The 18869-nt window shown below is 36.4% G+C and overlaps 1 protein-coding gene across 1 annotated transcript in view; it reads right to left on the bottom strand.

The window, feature by feature from the left end:
* LOC114089128 (phospholipid-transporting ATPase FetA-like) overlaps window positions 1-18250 on the bottom strand; it is an 83096-nt gene extending 64846 nt beyond the window's left edge. Inside the window, exons 1-5 of the mRNA XM_071600400.1 lie at window positions 18205-18250; window positions 12541-12599; window positions 3866-3979; window positions 2970-3068; window positions 1390-1451 (exon numbers count right to left, since the gene is read on the bottom strand). Of these exons, the coding sequence (XP_071456501.1) occupies window positions 1390-1451; window positions 2970-3068; window positions 3866-3979; window positions 12541-12599; window positions 18205-18250 (380 nt within the window). The remainder of the gene's footprint in view (window positions 1-1389; window positions 1452-2969; window positions 3069-3865; window positions 3980-12540; window positions 12600-18204) is intronic.
* Between the last annotated feature and the right edge of the window lie 619 nt (window positions 18251-18869).

Genomic DNA, 18869 nt, shown 5'->3' with positions numbered 1-18869 from the left:
AAAATTCATCAGATTCTCGTTGGATGCAGAGTCTAACCAGGGCCTTGCTAATTAACTTCTGCCCTAAAATAACTCCATGACAAATTTACCTCCAATAATCTTATAAAATCCAAGGGCTCAAGCTACAGTGTTCATTTGACTAAATTCATTTGGTCAGCAACTCCCTTGGCTAGTTACTAATACACTTCAGTTTTTCCCTTTCTTTCTTTCTTTTTTATTTCTATTTTTTTTCTTAATTACAACACATCCTTTTTGGTGTCTTTTTTTTTTTTTTGTACCAGGATTGAACTCAGGGGCACTTGACCACTGACCACATCCCCAGCCCTATTTTGTATTTTATTTAGAGACAGGGTCTCACTGAGTTACTTCGTGCCTTGCTTTTGCTGAGGCTGGCTTTGAACTTGCAATCCTCCTGCCTTAGCCTCATGAGCCACTGGGATTACAGGCAAGTGCCACCATGCCTGGCCCTTTTTGGTGTCTTATGGGAGATTTCAACAGTTCTAAATACTCAAGGAAACAATCTAGTGTAAGTAAGAATCAGCAGACAAAATAAACAATAGGATGAGATGCCTAGAACACCAGATGACAGAATTACATGATAAAAATTACAGATACAAGTGAGCTGTAAGGCCACCATGAGAAAGGCTGAACCTCAACCTTGACTTCCTTCAGGTTTGTACTTTATTGCAGTTGTGCTTCTGCTCATGCTGGCCATTCTTCTTTTCACACAATCCCTTTTATTGAATTCTTCCCATTCTTCAAGGTCTGGTACAGATATCACCTCCTCCAGAAAGTTTTCTTTGATTTCTTTTGCCAGCTATGATTATTATAGTAATTTGTTGTACCTCTTATGATATCTTCATATTTTGCCTTACATAGGAATATGTTTGTCTCCTTTCAGTCTTGCCAACACTTTAGGTGCCTAAGACTAAACACCAGAGCAATGGTGTTGACACAAATACTTCTTTAGACTGTTAATAGGAAAGATAACCTGACCAAAGGCTCAAATCCAGTAATGTTATAAACTCAAATGTCTTCTTTCTAACCATGACACTGATAATAATCACTTGTATATTTAGTATCATGTTATAACATATAAATTGCTTTAATATAAATTATTTTTCCTTCATCTTCACAGGTATCTTCTAAGTGAAAAATATTATTTCCACTTTAAAGAGAAGAAAAATTAGTCCCAGAGACATATGAAGTAAGGTGGCAAGTTCAGGGCATACTCAATGACATCTAGAAACAAATTCCTTTTGTGCCAATCTGAGGTTCTTTTCACTGTCCTGAACTACCTTTCCCAAGTACCCAGGACATCACACTTTAATAAGGCTGACCCTCTCTTGGGACTGGTCCTACCTAAATTGGCTTCCTTAAAAAACGTACCTGCCATCTGCCAGCAGCAGAACAGAACAGTTGTTAACTTGATTGTCACTTTGGTGCCTTTTCTAAAACCACACAAGAAGATGTTCAGGAAACATATATATAGAACTGCATGTAAAATTTTAATATTTTGAAATATTACCCTATACACACACAAACACACACACACACATTTATATATTCCCTCCTTTGTAATTTCCCTTTCTTCCATTCCAAAGCCCTTTCTACCACTAAAATCAGGCTAAGAACCTGATGCCACGTGTAAGCTGAGAAGGAAGGTCAGAAAAATTACCTGGGAAGAAGAAAGACAAAGGCCAAAGCCTGGGGTAACTATATCAAAAGGCACAGAGGACAGAGTATACAGAGTATACAGAGTGACAGGCAGAACTAGAGAGTCCCATATGCCTTGGCAGATGCAGGAAAAAGGAGTGTATTGCTAAGCATACTCCCATCCCTATCCCAAATGTGGTCGACATACAGAAACTTCTACAGCAGACGAAATGAAGAAGGAAGCTGATATTCAAAGTCCAAATAGCAGGAGAACAAATATAGGCTATATCCCAGTGCCAGGACTGAAAAAAGGGCAGGACTGTGCAGGGGGCAGAGAGAATTCTGAATTTGTTACAATTCATAATTGTCCAAATATTTATCCTAAAGAGGTGGTTCTAAACCAGAAGTAGCTGGATTACCCCGAATCAACAACTTTTGTTTTGTTTTGTTTTTCCTGGAAAGAGTGGGGTGGGATTTGTGAGTGGTTATGAATTAAAATGAGTCCAGTTATAGAGAAATAGTTACATTTTTGCACATCTAAGTTGTGACTAAAATTTAAACCATCAAATGTGCTAAGCTTGGATTTTACAATTAAAGAGTTGGAGAAACATGCTTTCAAGCTTTGGTCTGAAAACCTAGATAGGCAAAATCAGGATTCTCTTGGGGAAATTGCAAGGATCGACGTCCTGAATCCCCCTAACAGATGTGGGGCTGGGTTTTCCCCCTAGAAGCATTAGCTGCGAACCATTTTTTCTCACCAGTTGTTAACTTGATTAAGGAAAGGAGCTGTGTCTGAGGCTTTCTAAACTAGAGGGCTCCTAGTTGTGCGTGAATAGAACTGAAAGCTGGAAAGGAAATAGGGAGAATTGGAGAGAAGGGAAATGTGGAGGAGGAGGAGAACGAGGAAAAACAGGAACAAGGAGGAGCAGAGTATTGGGAGGAAGGAAAAGAGAATATAAAATGGGAGAAGGGGGCACAGAGGGAGAAGGATGAGTGTGAAACCAGAGAAAGCTAAAAGGGTTGAAGGAAGAGTGAGGGAGTGGCAGAGCCAAAGGAAGGAGACCTGGAGGAGGGGCTCAAAATGATGGGCAGCCCGAAGGCAGAGAAAGGCCTTGCATTGTCCCTTTCTGGCTGTGAAAAGAGAACCAGCCTTAGGCGGATGGGAATTACATATCCTTCTGAGATACATAAAGAAACAAAGAAGGGAAACATCTTTTTCCATTCAGTGCATCTTGGCTTGAGATACTTCTGGGAAGTTTTATTGCCCACAGCCTGTCGAGCTACAGTGAAGGAAGCCCAGGAAGCCACTTCACCAAGTCGTCGATGGCATCCTTCACTCCTGTTATGGACAGCACCACCACCAGAGGTACCACAGTGGTGTACCATGCCAAGGAGGAGATCTGGGGAATCAACTGAGAGAAGGAAAAGGAGAATCTTGGGTCAGAAAACTTAAAGGACAATATATTTTCCCCCAATTCCCTACCTCCACCAACATTTTCACTCCCTAAATTCATAATAAATCCAACTATCCTGTTGCTTTCACTGTTTTAGTTTTCCTGTAACCCTCAGGATATAAGTAAACATTTCCCAAGGGAGGATAAGGAAGGAAAGACTGTCAGTAGCTACCAATCTGTTCTGAGCTTCACAACCTTTGTCCTGATGGAAAAAGGCCAGTTCTTTTCTGATAACAAAGGATACTGGAGTAAGAGTGGGTGTGGGGAACCATACACTCTCCCACACCTCTTCCGCACAAGGAGACCTCAGATGATCTGTCTTCTGCTCTAATTTGGGCCTACCCTATGCTGCTTTCCTTGTGCTAGCAGTCTTATATTCTAAATAATCCTCCTTCCTCAGACTCCTACACATCAACTTCCTGTTGTGGAGTCTAGGATGAGAAAGAGGAATAGTACTGCAGTTGGTGTTGGGATGGAGAGTCTGTGGACACCTATGGTCTAGGTGAACTGGGGCCATGCAGTCGTGAGGAACCCCCATTCCTTGGAATTTGGTGACCTTGTCTCCCTCCTGCAGAGGGTTGATTCACATTGGCTAATCCTAACCTTAGCAATTCTAGGGGACTAGCTTGAGTTACCAGCTGTTCATTTGCCTCTGTCTAAAGAGAGAAGATATCCCTCAGTTTAGGGACTGATTATACAACCTGACCCCAGAAAAGTTTATAAAACACCATGGAAAAGGGCCCATGAGGCAATACCTGTAGAATTAGCAATACCAGGAAATAGGCATTTGCAAGTCTCTGGAACTGTTCAAATAGGTTCAGGGGCAGGAAGTTCAAAATAGTATATTTTGAGGTCTTGATGGCATTGTTCTATGAGTAAAAACCAAAATCAACAACAACAACAAAAATCATGCACAATTAGAGAGACAAATGACAGCTTAAAACTGGGTTAATCTATTTGTTCATTCAATATTCAGCACTTATTTATTCACTATTAAATATTCAGCATATATTATCTATGTGCCAACTTGGGGGCAGGAACCATGAATACAGAGGTAAATGAAACAAGTCCTTTTCAGCTGCACAATATTTCTTCTGCATATTTACCCTAGTTTATTTAAACAGTTCCTTGTACATGGACATTGTATTGTTTTCAATCTTTTATAATCACATGGAGCACAGTTTCTTGGAGAAACAGAAGCCACATTTTCACAATGCTATGACCAGCATGTAAGGTGAATTTTATTATGCCCTTTTTATATATAAAAGAACTAAAGGTCAGAATGACTTGTTTTAGTAAGGAAGCAGAACTGCATTGAAACTCAGGTCTGTGTGATACCAAAACTTACTTTTATTGTATCCTACTGCTTCTTATGTAAGTCTGGGCAATAGAGAGAGGGAAAATCCTGCTCCATTGCACCACATTGAACATTATTATCAAGAACCACTCTCAGAAATCATAAACTAACATCCCACATAAACTACAAACACACACACACACACATATATATATATATATATATATATATATATATATATATATATAGTGTTATACACATTCATTAAATAACATGTATAAAACCATTGCTTATACTTATAAAAGACTGAAAGTGTTTAAATAAACAGTGGTAAATTTGTGGAAGAAATACTAAGCAGGTGAAAAAAGAAGCTGTTATAAGATAACTATATTTATGTGGGTTTGTCTCTGTTTCTTCTATTCTGTTCCATTGGTCTTCATGTCTATTTTTGTGTCGATACCATGCTGTTTTTGTTATTATAGCTTTGTAGCATAATTTAAAGTCTGGTATTGTGATGCCTCCTGCTTTCCTTTTCTTGCTAAGGATTGATTTGGCTATTCTGGGCCTTTTATTTTCCAAATGAATTTCATGAATGCTTTTTATATTTCTATGAAGAATGTCATTGGAATTTTCACCTTTTTGTTAGATTGATTCTATATTTTTTCTTTTTAGGCTTTTGTGAATGGGATAGTTTTCTTAATTTTTCTTTCAGCTGATCCATCACTGGTATATAGGAACACAATTAATTCATGGGTGTTAGTTTTATATACTCTATTTTGCTGAATTTGTTTATGAGTTCTAGAAGGCTTCTTGTGGAGTTTTTTGGGTCTTCTAAATATAGAATCATGTTATTGGTAAACAGGGATAGTTCTTTTCCTATTTGAGTCCCTTTAATTGTTTTCTTTTGTCTAATTGCTCTGGCTAGAGTTTCAAGGACTATGTTGAATAGAAGTGCTGAAAGAAGGCATCCCTGTCTTGTTCCAGTTTTTAGGGGGAATGCTTTCAATTTTTTTTTTTCATTTAGAATGATGTTGGCTCTGGCTTTAACATATATAGCTTTTACAATGTTGAGGTATGCTCCTACTATCCCTAGTTTTTCTAGTGTTTTGAGCATGAATGAATGCTGAATTTTGTCAAATCCTTTTCTACATCTATTGAGATAATCATGTGATTCTTATCTTTATGTTTATTGATGTGATGAATTATGTTTATTGATTTCCATATGTTGAACCAACTTTACATCCCTTGGATGAACCCTATTTGATCATGGTACACTATCTTTTTAATATGCTTACAGTTATCTCATCCTAGACAAAGGCATCATAAACATACACTGGAGGAAAGATAGACACTTCAATAGATGGTGCTGGGACAACATCATGTAGCAGAATGAAATTCAACCCCTATCTCTCATCCTGCTCAAAACTCAACTTAAAGTGGATCAAGGTCCTAGGAATTAGACCCATGACCCTGTGCATACTAGAAGAAAATGTAGAGCCAACTTTCCATCATGTCAGCTCAGGAACTGACTTCCTCAGCAAGACTCCTAAAGCACAAGAAGTAAAATTAGGAATCAATAAGTGGGATGATATCAAACTAAAAAGCTTCTTCACAGCAAAGAACCAAGAACATGAAGAGAGACCCTAAAGGATGGGAAAAAGGCTTTGCCACCTGCACTTTATCTACAGCATTAATCTCCAGGATATACACAGAACTCAACACCAAGCAAACAAATAACCAATCAATAAATGGGCAAAGAAACTGAATAGGCGCTTAATAGAAGAAGAAATACAAGTGGTCAGTAAATATATGAAAAAATGTTCAACTTCTCTAGCAATTAGAGAAATGTAAATTAAAATTACACTGATATTCCACCTCACTCCAGTCAGAATGGCAATTATTAAGTTTTTTGGGTCTTCTAAATATAGAATCATGTTGGTGGTGGGGTTGAGGTTGTGGCTGAGTGGTAGAGAGCTTGCCTTGCACATGTGAGGCACTGGGTTTGCTCCTAAGCACCACATTAAAAATAAATAAATGTGTGTGTGTGTGTGTGTGTGTGTATTACATTATATGGGGGAAAAGGTTCACTCCTATATTGTGGGTAGGACTGCAAATTGGTGCAACCACTCTGGAAAACAGATGGAGATTCCTTAGAAAACTTGGAATGGAACCACCATTTGATCCAGTTATCCCACTCTTTGGTTTATACCCAAAGGACTTAAAAATCAGCATACTACAGTGATATAGCCACATCAATGTTTACAGCAGCTCAATTCACAACAGCCAAGCTATGGAACCAACCTAGGTGTCCTTCAAGAGATGAATGGATAAAGAAAATGTGGTATGTATACATAATGGAATACTACTCAGTCATGAAGAAGAATGAAATTATAGCATTTGCTGAATGAAGCTGGAGATTACTACTAGTCCCCCCATGGCTTTATTGAAGTACAATAAAATATACATATTTGAAATATGCAATTTGATCAGTTTTGACATGTATGTAACCAATATAATCAATATAAAAAGCATTTCCATTACTTTTTTTTTTAATTTGAAATCATGCAGACTGTTTCCTGAATGATTTATTACATTAGGAATCAATCATCCTAGGGTTGTGGCTCAGTGGTAGAGCCCTTGCCTAGCATGTGTGAGGCACTGGGTTCGATTCTTAGCACCACATACAAATAAATTAATAAAATAAGGGTCATCAATGTCTAAACAAATTTAAAAAAAGAAATCCATTACCTTAAGATATACAGAACCCCACCCCCACATGTCAAATATTTCAAAATTAAATGGCTCACTTATAAATATCTCAGAGGTCAAGGAAGAAAGCACAATAAAAATAAATAAAAAGTGCTCTGAACTAAGTGATAATAAAAGCTTAAAATATCAGGATCTCTAGGATGAAACAGTAGTCAGATGAACATTTATAACTTAAAGTATTTTTATTAGAAAAAAGCTAGATTAACAAATTATTTTCAAATTATGTAGTAGGAAGAAAAATTAGGAGAAGGAATATATATATATATATATTCCTACTCCATATATATATATATATATATATATATATATATATATATATAAATACTATGGCTAAAATTTGATAAGAATCAAAAAGTCTAATCAAGAAAAAAGAACACAAAAATTAGTATCAATGGAAAGGGAGCTATCAAAATAACCCTACAGATGCTAAAAATATATTAAGGTACTATTACAATTGTATGCCAACATATGTGATAGCTTACATAACATGGTCTATATTAGAGAAGGATCTGTGTGCTGCTGAGAAGAAAGTGTATTAATTGATGGATGAAATATTCTATATATATATCTGATAAGTCTAAATTATCAATTGTATTTTTTACTGCTATAGCTTCTTTATTTAGTTTTTGTTTGAAAGGTCTATCCAGTGGTGACAGAGGCATGTTAAAGTTACCCAGTATTGTGGTGTTGTGGTCTATTTGATCCTTGAAATTGAGAAGGGTTTGTTTGATGTATGTAGATGCTCCATTGTTTGGGGCATAAATATTTATGAATGTTATGTCTTGTTGATATATAATTCCCTTAAGGGGTATGAAATGAGCTTCTTTGTCCCTTCTGATTAGCTTTGGCTTGAAGTCCACTTTATCTGAGCATAGAAAACCCTGCTTGTTTATGTGATCCATGTGAATGATATGTTTTTTCCCATCTTTATACCTTCAGTCTGTGGATGTCTTTGGCAACAAGGTGAATGTCTTGGAGACAGCGTATTGTTTGGGGCTTGCTTTTTAATCCAATCTGCCAGTCTATGTCTTTTGATGATGATTTTAGGCCCCTGAATTAATGTTCAAGGTTATTACTGAGATATGATTTGTATTCCCAGTCATGGTTTATTTCTAGTTTTTAGTTTGAATTTGTTTCTCCTTTGATTGACTATTCTTTTAGTGTAGTTCTTCCCTTTGCTGGTTTTCACTTTTTTTCTTCCCCTTTTACCTTTTTTTTTTAATCTTTATTTTGTTTATTTGTATTTATGCGGTGGTGAGGATCAAACCAGTGCCTCACATTGCAAGGCAAGCACTCTGCTTCTGTGCCACAACCCCAGCCCTCCCCTTTCATCTTCATAGAATATTTTGTTGAGAATGTTCTATAGTTGTGAATTCTTTTAACTTTTGTTTATCATGGAAGTTTTTTATTTCACCTTCAAATCTAAAGTTTAATTTTGCTGGATACAGGATTCTTTGTTGGCAAACATTTTCTTTCAGAGCTTGGTATATGTTATTGCAGGACCTCCTAGCTTTGAGGGTCTGGGTTGATAAGTTAGCTGAGATCCAAATTGATTTCCCCTATACATAATCTGATATTTTTCTCTCACAGCCTTTAAAATTTTATCCTTATTCTGTATGTTAGGCATTTTCATTAAAATGTGCCTTTGTGTGGGTTGTTGTAATTCTGTACATTTGGCATCCTGTAAGCCTCTTGTATTTGATTTTCCATTTCAGTTTTTAGGTTTGGGAAATATTCATGTATTATTTCATTGAAAAGATTGTACATTCCTTGGTTTGTATCTTTGTGGCTTCATCTATCCCAATAAATCTTAAATTTGGCCTTTTCAGTTTATCCCATAGTTCTTGGAAGTTCTGTTGATTTTTTTTTTTAACATCTTCTCTCCATGGTCAACTCTATTTTCAAGATTATATATTTTGTGTTCATCGCCTGAGGTTCTGTCTTCTAAGTGGTGTAGTCTGTTGGTGATGCAAATTGAATTTTTAATTTGGTTTACTGTTTCCTTCGTTTCAAGGAATTCTGCTTGTTTATTTTTTTCCAGAATATCTGCCTCTTAATTTTTTTAAAAAAGTTTTTTTTTTTAGTTGTAGATGGACACAATACTTTTATTTTATTCACATATTTTTAGGCGGTGCTGAGGGTTGAACCCAATGCCTCACACATGCCAGGAAAGTGCTCCACCACTGAGCCACACCTCTAGCCTTCTACCTCTTTATTGAAGTGATCTTTTACTTCCTGCATTTTCTCTCTGATTTCATTCCTTATACCGTATTTTACTTTGCAGATCCAGTTTAACTATGTACATTCTAAACTCCTTCTCTGACATTTATTCTACTGTTGTGTTGATGGATTCTGTTATTGGAGTATCTTGCTTTCTTTGGCATGATTTGTTCCCCTTTTTTCTTGTGTTCTTTGTGTGTCTACCCATCTAACAGTATGGATCTGAGGCAGTAGAATTTCTACTCTGGACTTTTAGTGTCCCTGAAGGCTTCCAGTACTTCACTATTTAGGGGGAGACAAATAATAACAACCAATGCAAACAATTACAGCATTAAGCCAAATAGTTCCTACTATGATGTTTCCAATGTTAATTATCACAATAAACAGAAATGATATGATCAGTTATTGCCTACAATAAAAACAGCGAGTTTGCAAAAAGGTTTATAATTTCAAATGGTGGACAGGGAGAAAACAGAAGTGATATAGAATGCGATGATTATGAGGGAGGAGGAGAGAAGAAGAAGTAAAAAATTAAAGGAAGAGTGAAAGAACAATAGAGATTGGCTGTTATCAGAAGAAAAGAGAGAATCAAGGAAAACTAGTAGGAGAAAAAATATATATGAATAAAAATTTTTAAAAAATAAAAATAAAAGAATACAAAACATAACTAAAATTTTATACTAATCAAACATTCTAGTTCATAAAATAACTAATCCATAAAAAATAATTGGCTTCAAAAATGCTAGAAATGAGAAAAAAATGAATATGTATAAATGTCCATGTACCATTAAGGTCACAATTATACAGAGAAAAAGAATTAAAAAGAAGATCTTGATGAAAAGTTAAAGAATTCTTTCTGTTGGGGTTCAAAATATTCTCAGCTTCTCTTGTCAGCAATTTTAGGTGGGGGTCTTCTAGAGTGTGATGCTCCACCCTCTGGATTGCTGGAGGGAGAGAGGTTAACCAGTAAGCAGAGTTCCTGGAGGCAGGGTTTTGGCTTGGATGCTCCATTGTTTGGGGCTCTTTGCTGAATGCAGATAGGTCTGGAGATTTTAAATCAGTGCACCTCCAGTACCCAGTACTTGCTTGTCCACACTGGAAGACTGTACCCCAGGGATGAGTAGTGGGGGAACCAATTCTTAGTCCCCTTCCTTGCCTTCTGACCCCATGTTTCCTGGTCTTGTGTTCAGTCTCCAAACAATATCTTCTGCCCGTGCCAGTTCAGTAAAGTCACCCCACTATTTTTTGTTTACCCATTCTTTCTGAGAAGCTGCCTGTCTGCTTTCTTGGTTTCACTCCTTGAGGCAGCTAGGAAAGTGACCTCCTCTATTCTGCCATCTTGAAAACTCTCAATATATATCTTTTCAATGAACTACTTATTCATAAACAAATAAGTAGGTGAAAAATGAACAACCCAGTAGAAAATTGGCAAAGATCATTAATAGGCAGTTTTCAGAAAAAGAAATATAAATGGCTAACACAAGAAGATTATCAATCACACTTAAAAATTAAGGAAGAAGAGATAACAAAATGCCATTTTTCATCTAAGAGTCTTTTTTCATTGAAGGTGAAATGATTGATAATAACCAGTTTTGCAGGAATGTAGAAAAATGGACAATCTCTATGTGGGAGGCCATCCTCGAACGTGATTTGAGTTATTTCCCAGGCTGGATGAGAGGCGTTGGACACAGCGGTGTTAAAGCCATCCCACACCCTGTCCCAGGTAGGAGGGCTTGTCCGTGCAGAGGTGTGCCTAGCCACTGATCTGAAGACCCAATCGCTGGCCCTGACCTTGGGATGCTGCCCCCCTTAATCTTCATTGGATGGGATTTTTCCCTTGAATTTTTTGTTCCCCAATAAAAGCTCACTCCCTGGCGTGCTCTCTCTCTCTCTCTCTCTCTCTTTCTTTTGTAAACCTCGCCACAGCATTAGGTGGCTGGAGGCGGTAGCTAGGAGAAGCGGGCTTAGAGCTGGGGTTAAAGGTAATGAGAGTCTGTCTCTTTAATTTAAAACTCACTAGCAATTTCTTGTGCATTGAACCTTCTTTTACGAAGCTCGTGCTGGTCGCGTGGCAGATCTCTACTATAGGCAGAACTATAAAAGGATATAATCTTTTTAGAGGGCAATCTGACAGTATGTATCATAATTTTTAATGTGTTTTCTTTTTATCTTAGCCAATTCACTTCCAGGAAGTTCTCACAACATATATGAATACAAATGTGACAAACTATATATATTTATACCTATATATGGAATATACATATTATATATCTATGCAGATACACATATATAATGTTGGTCATGTAGGATCATTTATTGTAGATTTCTTTCCTTTTTTTCTTCATTTAGTACTGGGGGTTGAGCCCAGGGGTACTTCACCACTGAGCTACATTCCAGTCCTTTTTATTATTTATTTATTTATTATATATATATTTTTTAGTTGTAGTTGGACACAACACCTTTACTTATTTATTTGTTATTTATTTATTTATTTTTATGTGGTGCTGAGGATGGAACCCAGGGCCTTGGACATACTAGGCGAGTGCTCTACCATTAAGACACAACCCCAGTGCCCCCCTGTCCTTTTTATTTTTTATTTTGAGGCAGGGTCTCACTAAGTTGCCGAGGCTGGCCTTAAACTTGTGATCCTCCTCCCTTAGTCTCCAGATTAGCTAGGATTACAGGTGTGTGCCACTGAGCTTGGCAGGACTATTTATCATAGAAAAATGCTGGAAAATTTTAAATGTTCATCAATAGAAAACTGGTTGAATAACATAAGGTTTATCAATATAATGGAAAATAATGAGTGTAGTAGATCTACATGTATTGTCTTAATATCTAAGTGAAAAAAGACAATTGTGGAACTAAGCTTTCATTTGTGCAAAACAAAAAGCTACAGTATTTCTTTTCTAGTTGTCATATATAAATCTAAAATCTGAGACGTATTCTCCCCTGAGTTTAGGTACTTGGATTAATTTGGTTTCTGAACCCTCATTGTATCACACATTGTATAGGAACTTAAAAGAAAGTAGACTTTATATTGAAGGATTCACATCTATAATGAATTCCCTGTTTCCTTAACAAAGAGAAATATTACACAAAATATTAACCCCCTTCTGAAATAGCCCAAGGTGGGATACTTACTGGATATCCAAAAAGAGCGTTGAATTCTCTGTTGTTGGCTTGCAAAAATCTCTCATATTCTGGGGGTGGGGTGGGGGGGAGAAGAGAAATGATAAGAAAGAATGATGGACCTCTGTAGATCAACCTGGGATGCTGGCTGCTAGTGAAGACTTTACTAGGTTCCAACACTTTCTTGCTGAGGATATTTATTTAAAAATGGGATTTTTGTCTCTTTATTCAAAGAAATGAGAAATATATTTCAAGGGGGAAATCCTCAAGTCTTCAAGCTTTCTGGAAGAAACAGGACAAGAACATCCTGAGAGTCTACACATTAATCCTTTGTAAGTGCTTTCTAGATTATGTCTCTGCAATCATAACTGTTAAACACAAATCAATTCCAACAACCTGTCTTAGGATAACTGAGGCTCTTTTCCAGGCCAGGTTTCCTAAACTTTTCATGATATTGTTCCTGTATGAAATATATACATATTCACATATATGTATGTATATAAACATGTTTGGTTTTTGTTTATTTTGTTTTTCATCCATAGTTCCTGGCTCTTAACTCCCTCTCCAAGGCAGGCCAAAGAAACTAAAATGTCTCTTTCCAAAGGAAGGTTGTGGAAATTCTAATCTTTCTGGAGCTGGCCATAAAAAATTTCTCTGACTTACCTTGTCTAATAGTTAAGTCATAATACCTCACCTCATTCCAGAGGGTTCCTACCTCATACTCTGGAGGAAGGAATGCTGCACAGACAGGCCTTGTTGGGGTTCCCCACTAAGTCTATTAGCTTTCATGCCTATGCAATAGTCTCCATTAAACCCCCAAAGGATAGGGTTTGGAGAGCTTTAGGACAGATGAACAAGTGGAGAATCCCAGCAAGGTGAACAAGGATTCATATAGACACTTGGAGGATGTTGTACCCCACCTCCACAGGAAGAGAAGCTCCTGAGCTTGAGACCCTTCCAGACCTTACCCTGTATATCGCTTCATCTGACACTTATTTGTCTCCTTTGAAATATCCTTTATAATGAACCTGAAATTTTAAATATGTTCTCTGAGCTCTGTGAGCTGCTTTAGCAAATTAGACAAACCTGAGGAGATAGTATTAGAATTAAACTGGATTAGAGTGCATTCAGCTCTTATGTCTGCTGCTGCAAAATCAATTGCTTACTGGTAGGGAGCAATCCCCATACCTTTTGAGGTCACAGAAGTCTTCTCGGTGGATTGTGATGAAAGCAGAGGACAAACAGACAGACAGACTGTTTTCTCTGACATGCTTGCTTAACTAAATTTAAATTATTAAATCATCACCAAGCATCTATTACACAGAAGCCAGTGTGCTGTGGTGGGATAAAAAGACGAATGAATAAGACAGAATATCAAATTTTAATGTAGTAGGTCTGAGTCTGAGAACTACAATATAAGACAAAATCATCCTATCAAAACAGAGGTGTTGGGCTGGGGTTGTAGTTCAGTGGTAGAGTGCTTGCCTAGCACTCACTTGTGTGAGGCACTGGGTTGGATTTTCAACAATGCATATAAATAAATAAATAAATAAATGTCAATTGACAACTAAAAAAATACTTTAAAAAACAGAGGTTTTACAACTATTAGAAATAGTGAGGTTATTGATATATTATGAAAAATTTAAAGGTATAGATCTGTCTTTCAGTATTAGTGGGGGATAGGTTCTAGGGCCCTTGTGAATACCCAAATTGATGATGCTCAAGTTTCTTATATACAATGGTGTACTATTTGCATATAATCTGTCTATGTACATCCTCCTGTATACTCTAAATTATGCATAATGACCCACTGAAAAGTAAGTAACTAAGAGGAATAAGGAGGAAGGGAGAAAAGGAGAGAAATTCAGTTGATCAGCTGTCAATCATGCTTAGAAGATTCTGAGCAAATATCCCCTTGCTTATAATGGGAAATGGATCACAAATGAGATTTTCCAGCTAAAAATGAGATGATTGTCAGGAATGTATATTAGTCAAGGCCTCTGCTTTTTATAGTTATCCATACTGACAACTCAATTAAGACCAAATGTTGGCAAGGGAAACTCAGGAATGACTCCCTGCTGTATGACCTAGGGGATTTCTGCCAAGTCACTTAATGCCTGTGATAGAAATTTCTTTCCCTCTTTTCTTGTCTAAAAAAATAAGTGAGGAGAGCTGCAATGGGATGGATATTTGGTCCATTTAAGTTGGAATCAATTTACATTAGGTAGTCAAATCACATAATCTAAAACATTATAGCTAGCAGATTTAGTTTACCATATGGCTTATAACCTTGTCTAAACTCCCAGATGTCTGGAGTGCAGCAGATGATATCTTCTCATAAAGAATGGTAAGAAGTAGCAGGGCATGGTGATGCATGCTTTTAATCCTAGGCTGAGGCAGGAGATCATAAGTCCAGGCCACTTAGCAAGACCTTGTCTCAAAGTTAAAATTAAAAAAGGCTGGGAATGTACTTCAGTGGTTAGAGTACCGGTTAAATACCCAATTATCATCCCCGCCCCCCGACCCGAAAAAGGTAAGAAACCTAGCTAAATGACATGACAGAGATATCATGGGTAAGGCCAGGACCTATTGCCCTGTAGGAGAGGCAATAACTAATTTGCTTTCTCACCACAGTTTCATTTCATCACATAGCTAATAATGCTATGTCCTATGATCTATAGTCAAATCCTTTGTCACACTTATAATACCATATTTCCCCCATTCAACAAAGAACTCCTTAAAGACAGAGAACATGAGACCTACTTTTTTAGATTCTGCGTATAAGTGAAATCATTCAGTATTTGTCTTTATATGCCTTGCTTATTTCAGTTAACATAATATCTTCAAGGTTCATCCATATAGTCACAAATGACATATTTTCCTTCTTTTTATGACTGAACAGTATGATGGTTACCAGGGACTTGGGGCAGTGGTGGGGAAAGGGGTTGGTAGGTGTTAATTCAAGGTTACAAAATTTCAGATGGGAGGAGATCTATTTTACAACATGGTGACTACAGTTAATAGTAGTATATAGCAACTTTGAAAATGATAAATAGATTTTATGTGTTCTCATTACAAAAAATGATAATATGTTAATTAGCTTGATTTAGCCATTCCATAATGCATATATATACACATATAAATATAACATATACATATGTTATTTATATATGTATATATGATATAATTAGCTTGATTTAGCTATTCCACAATGCACACACATATATATATATATACATATATAATATACATATATATGTTGTTTTATGATATATGTATGTATATGATATTCTTAAATATGTATTGGAATATATATTTCAAAACATTAGGTACAAAATAAATATATATTTTTGTCAAATTTTTTAAAAAGATGGAGACCATGTCTTTTTTTCCCTTTCTTATTTAAGGGAAAATAAGAAAAATTAGCTCAGCAATAGTCCCCAGATTAATAAAGATTTGTTGAATGAACAAGCACATAACTGAAAAGATGGTTACAAGAGTGTTTTGCCAAATTGAGGTCAGATTTCTGTCCAAACCCCTCCAATGGAGGATAATCCATCCCCTCCTCCTGTGGAAGGATCTGCATAATCACAGAACAGCTGGGCTGAGAGAACGCTCAGCTAAGGCTAATTTTTTTTTTTTTAACCTTAGCTAAAGTCAGTAAACAGGAGGCTGTTAAGCATGGCTGAAGACAATATGTAGATTCCGTGTTAAGAAAAGCCTGCAGAAGAAGCTAAATCCAAACCTTGAGCTCTCACAACTCCATCCCCTAGAGGATCACTGATTCATATGGCCAAATACAGTGAAAACAAGACCAGGTCCTATAGAAAATCAAAACAGTCATAAAAGCCAAACAAAACAACACAAAACAAAAACAAACAATAACTATTTCCTTAACAGAGTCCCATAGAAAATTGACTGGCATAACTCAGGATGCCCTTAAAGACAAAGTACCCACCCTAGACCCCTCAGAGACCTTAGGTCTCTCCCTTTCCTCTTTGAGGCAGAGGCCCCAGCCCACAGGAACATTTCACAAGGGCTGAAGTACTTTGTTTGCTATTCTGACCTCATTTGGAATATAGGACCAATGATTTCTCATTAATGTAGTAAAAGGAAAAATGAGTCCTACTTGCTGAACTACTGGATATCGCTTTTGGTGCTGCTCAATTATAAAACCTTCCTTGGCATGGGAACCATGAAGTGGAAATTAAAACCTATTAGCTGGAAACAAAAAGCCTTAGTGATGCTAAAGAAGCAATTTAACTGTAAAAGCGGCAAAACTTAATCCCCTGTTTAGGGTTGCCAAATATGGTAAATAAAAAGCAAAGATATCTAAAATAAGTGTACCCAAATATCACATGGGGCACAGCTATACTAGAAGTCATTTTTTTTTTATCTGAAATTCAAATTTAACTAGAAATCCTGTATTTTATCTGGAATACAGCCTGTATTACTGAGGTCAGGAAAAGTTCTTAAATATTAGTTCAATTACTTCAAATTTTGTAAAGAAACAATTCTATAGTTCTAGAGACTTTAGATGTCTGGTTTATCAAATATTGAGATATTTGCAATCTACCTACTTAAACTGTATGATTCAGTGGTTTTTAGTTTCTTCACAGTTAAGCAAACTAATTGTCTAAACCGGTTACGCAAACTAATTGTAATGCTGCACCTGGCACAATGGCTGGCACTCATTTGGTAATCAATAAATATTTGTTAAATAAATGAATGAATTAATTAGTCCTTATTGATGATATTCATAATTTTCATTTGCTGAGAACTTACTACTCCTGAAAGATTTCTGTTCTCCATATTTTTTCCCCATAAGAAGATGTTGGAGAAGTTGGTCAATTAACCCTGTTTTCCTCAGATCTCTCTCCTTTGGCTCTCCTGAGGGGAGAAAGGACTCCCTTGGCTTTCCCTCTGAGGCATTTCCTGACTTCCTCCTGGAACCAGGGCCTTTCAAATGGGTTCTCTCCAGAAAGGAATAACCTACTCAATGACAAAAATGCAAAAATGGTACAGTGTGGCCTTTATTCAGTGAACTAATTTCAATCTCTGCACCATCTATCGTCATTCCTTAAAAGGAAGCCTACACTTAAAACTACATTCTGGTCTGCTTTTTCAAAATTTCATGTCAGAATTTAAAAACATTTTTACATGCCAGGTAGTTCCATTCTGAAAGATGGCTTGAGTATGATTAATCTAGTTTCCTTTAGTATCTTGATTCCCCAAAGGAAATCATGGAAATGGTATGGAAATCCTCCCTAACAACACAGCCAGATCCATTTGTTCTGCCCACAGAAAGACTGCAAGAGGACATTAAATGCCTCAGTAACTTCTTTTCATCCTGACCAGCTCTTTTTAGCAGGAGACAGTTGTGAAGGATAGAGAGAGGAAAGGAATACAATGCTTTCTTGTGAAACTCCAAACTCTGGAAAATTATAAAAGATGAGAAATTGCAACTACTCAAATTAGAATTCTTAGATGACAAAACAGAGGAACTCGTTACTTCTACAAAATATATTTCCCTTCCTGGTCATTTGTTTGGTAGGTTAGTAGTTTGGTCAGTCTATTTACCTGCCATAAACACATACGTATATACACAAACACTTTTCAGAGGCAATAATAAGAACGTACAGATTTGATTTTATTTCTTTTCCTGAGTCTTCCTACCTCTTCCATCGAATCCGTGCTCACTTTGGGTTTCTGTTAGAGACATTGCAGAGTAGTACCTACTACAATCCCATGGAATCTCTACAAAGAAAATAAAAATATTTGGAATGAGATTTTTTTTTAAGCTGACACTCTTTCATTTAATTTGAAATTTTGAAATCCAAAATAATACCCCCTAACATACATATGCTAGGTTTTAGAATTCACTCCATTCATTTATCCTCATCAAAAAGTTAAAATTTCAAAGCTTGAGAAACAGATTGCACTTCCTGGCAACAAAGTCTAAATTGATGACTATGACCCATCCATAAAAGGCAACTGAAACTTAGAAACAGGTGAATGAAGTTACTGGGTGATCTTTTAATGCAATTTTGGGTTTATATCTTTGATTAGTTTTCCAATTTATTTTTGGACTATTTTATAATTGCTTGAGGCACAGGTTAACTTGTAGATTTTTATCCAGTAGAGATACAAATATTTCTTGTCTTATGGAAAAGAACTCCAAAGATTATGACATATTTCACTTTAGGACATTATTTAGTTCTATATGTAATTCAGAAATCTTAACATTTCTTTATTAAATTTCCTATAAACATTTAGCTCCAAAATTTTCATTTGAAGTGGTCTTAACATCTGATTGATTCTCTCATTAGTTAATGAATTAA

The sequence above is a fragment of the Marmota flaviventris genome, chromosome 13 (genome assembly GCF_047511675.1).
Source record: "Marmota flaviventris isolate mMarFla1 chromosome 13, mMarFla1.hap1, whole genome shotgun sequence".
NCBI lineage: Eukaryota > Metazoa > Chordata > Mammalia > Rodentia > Sciuridae > Marmota > Marmota flaviventris.
This window is presented reverse-complemented; position numbering and strand designations above follow the sequence as displayed.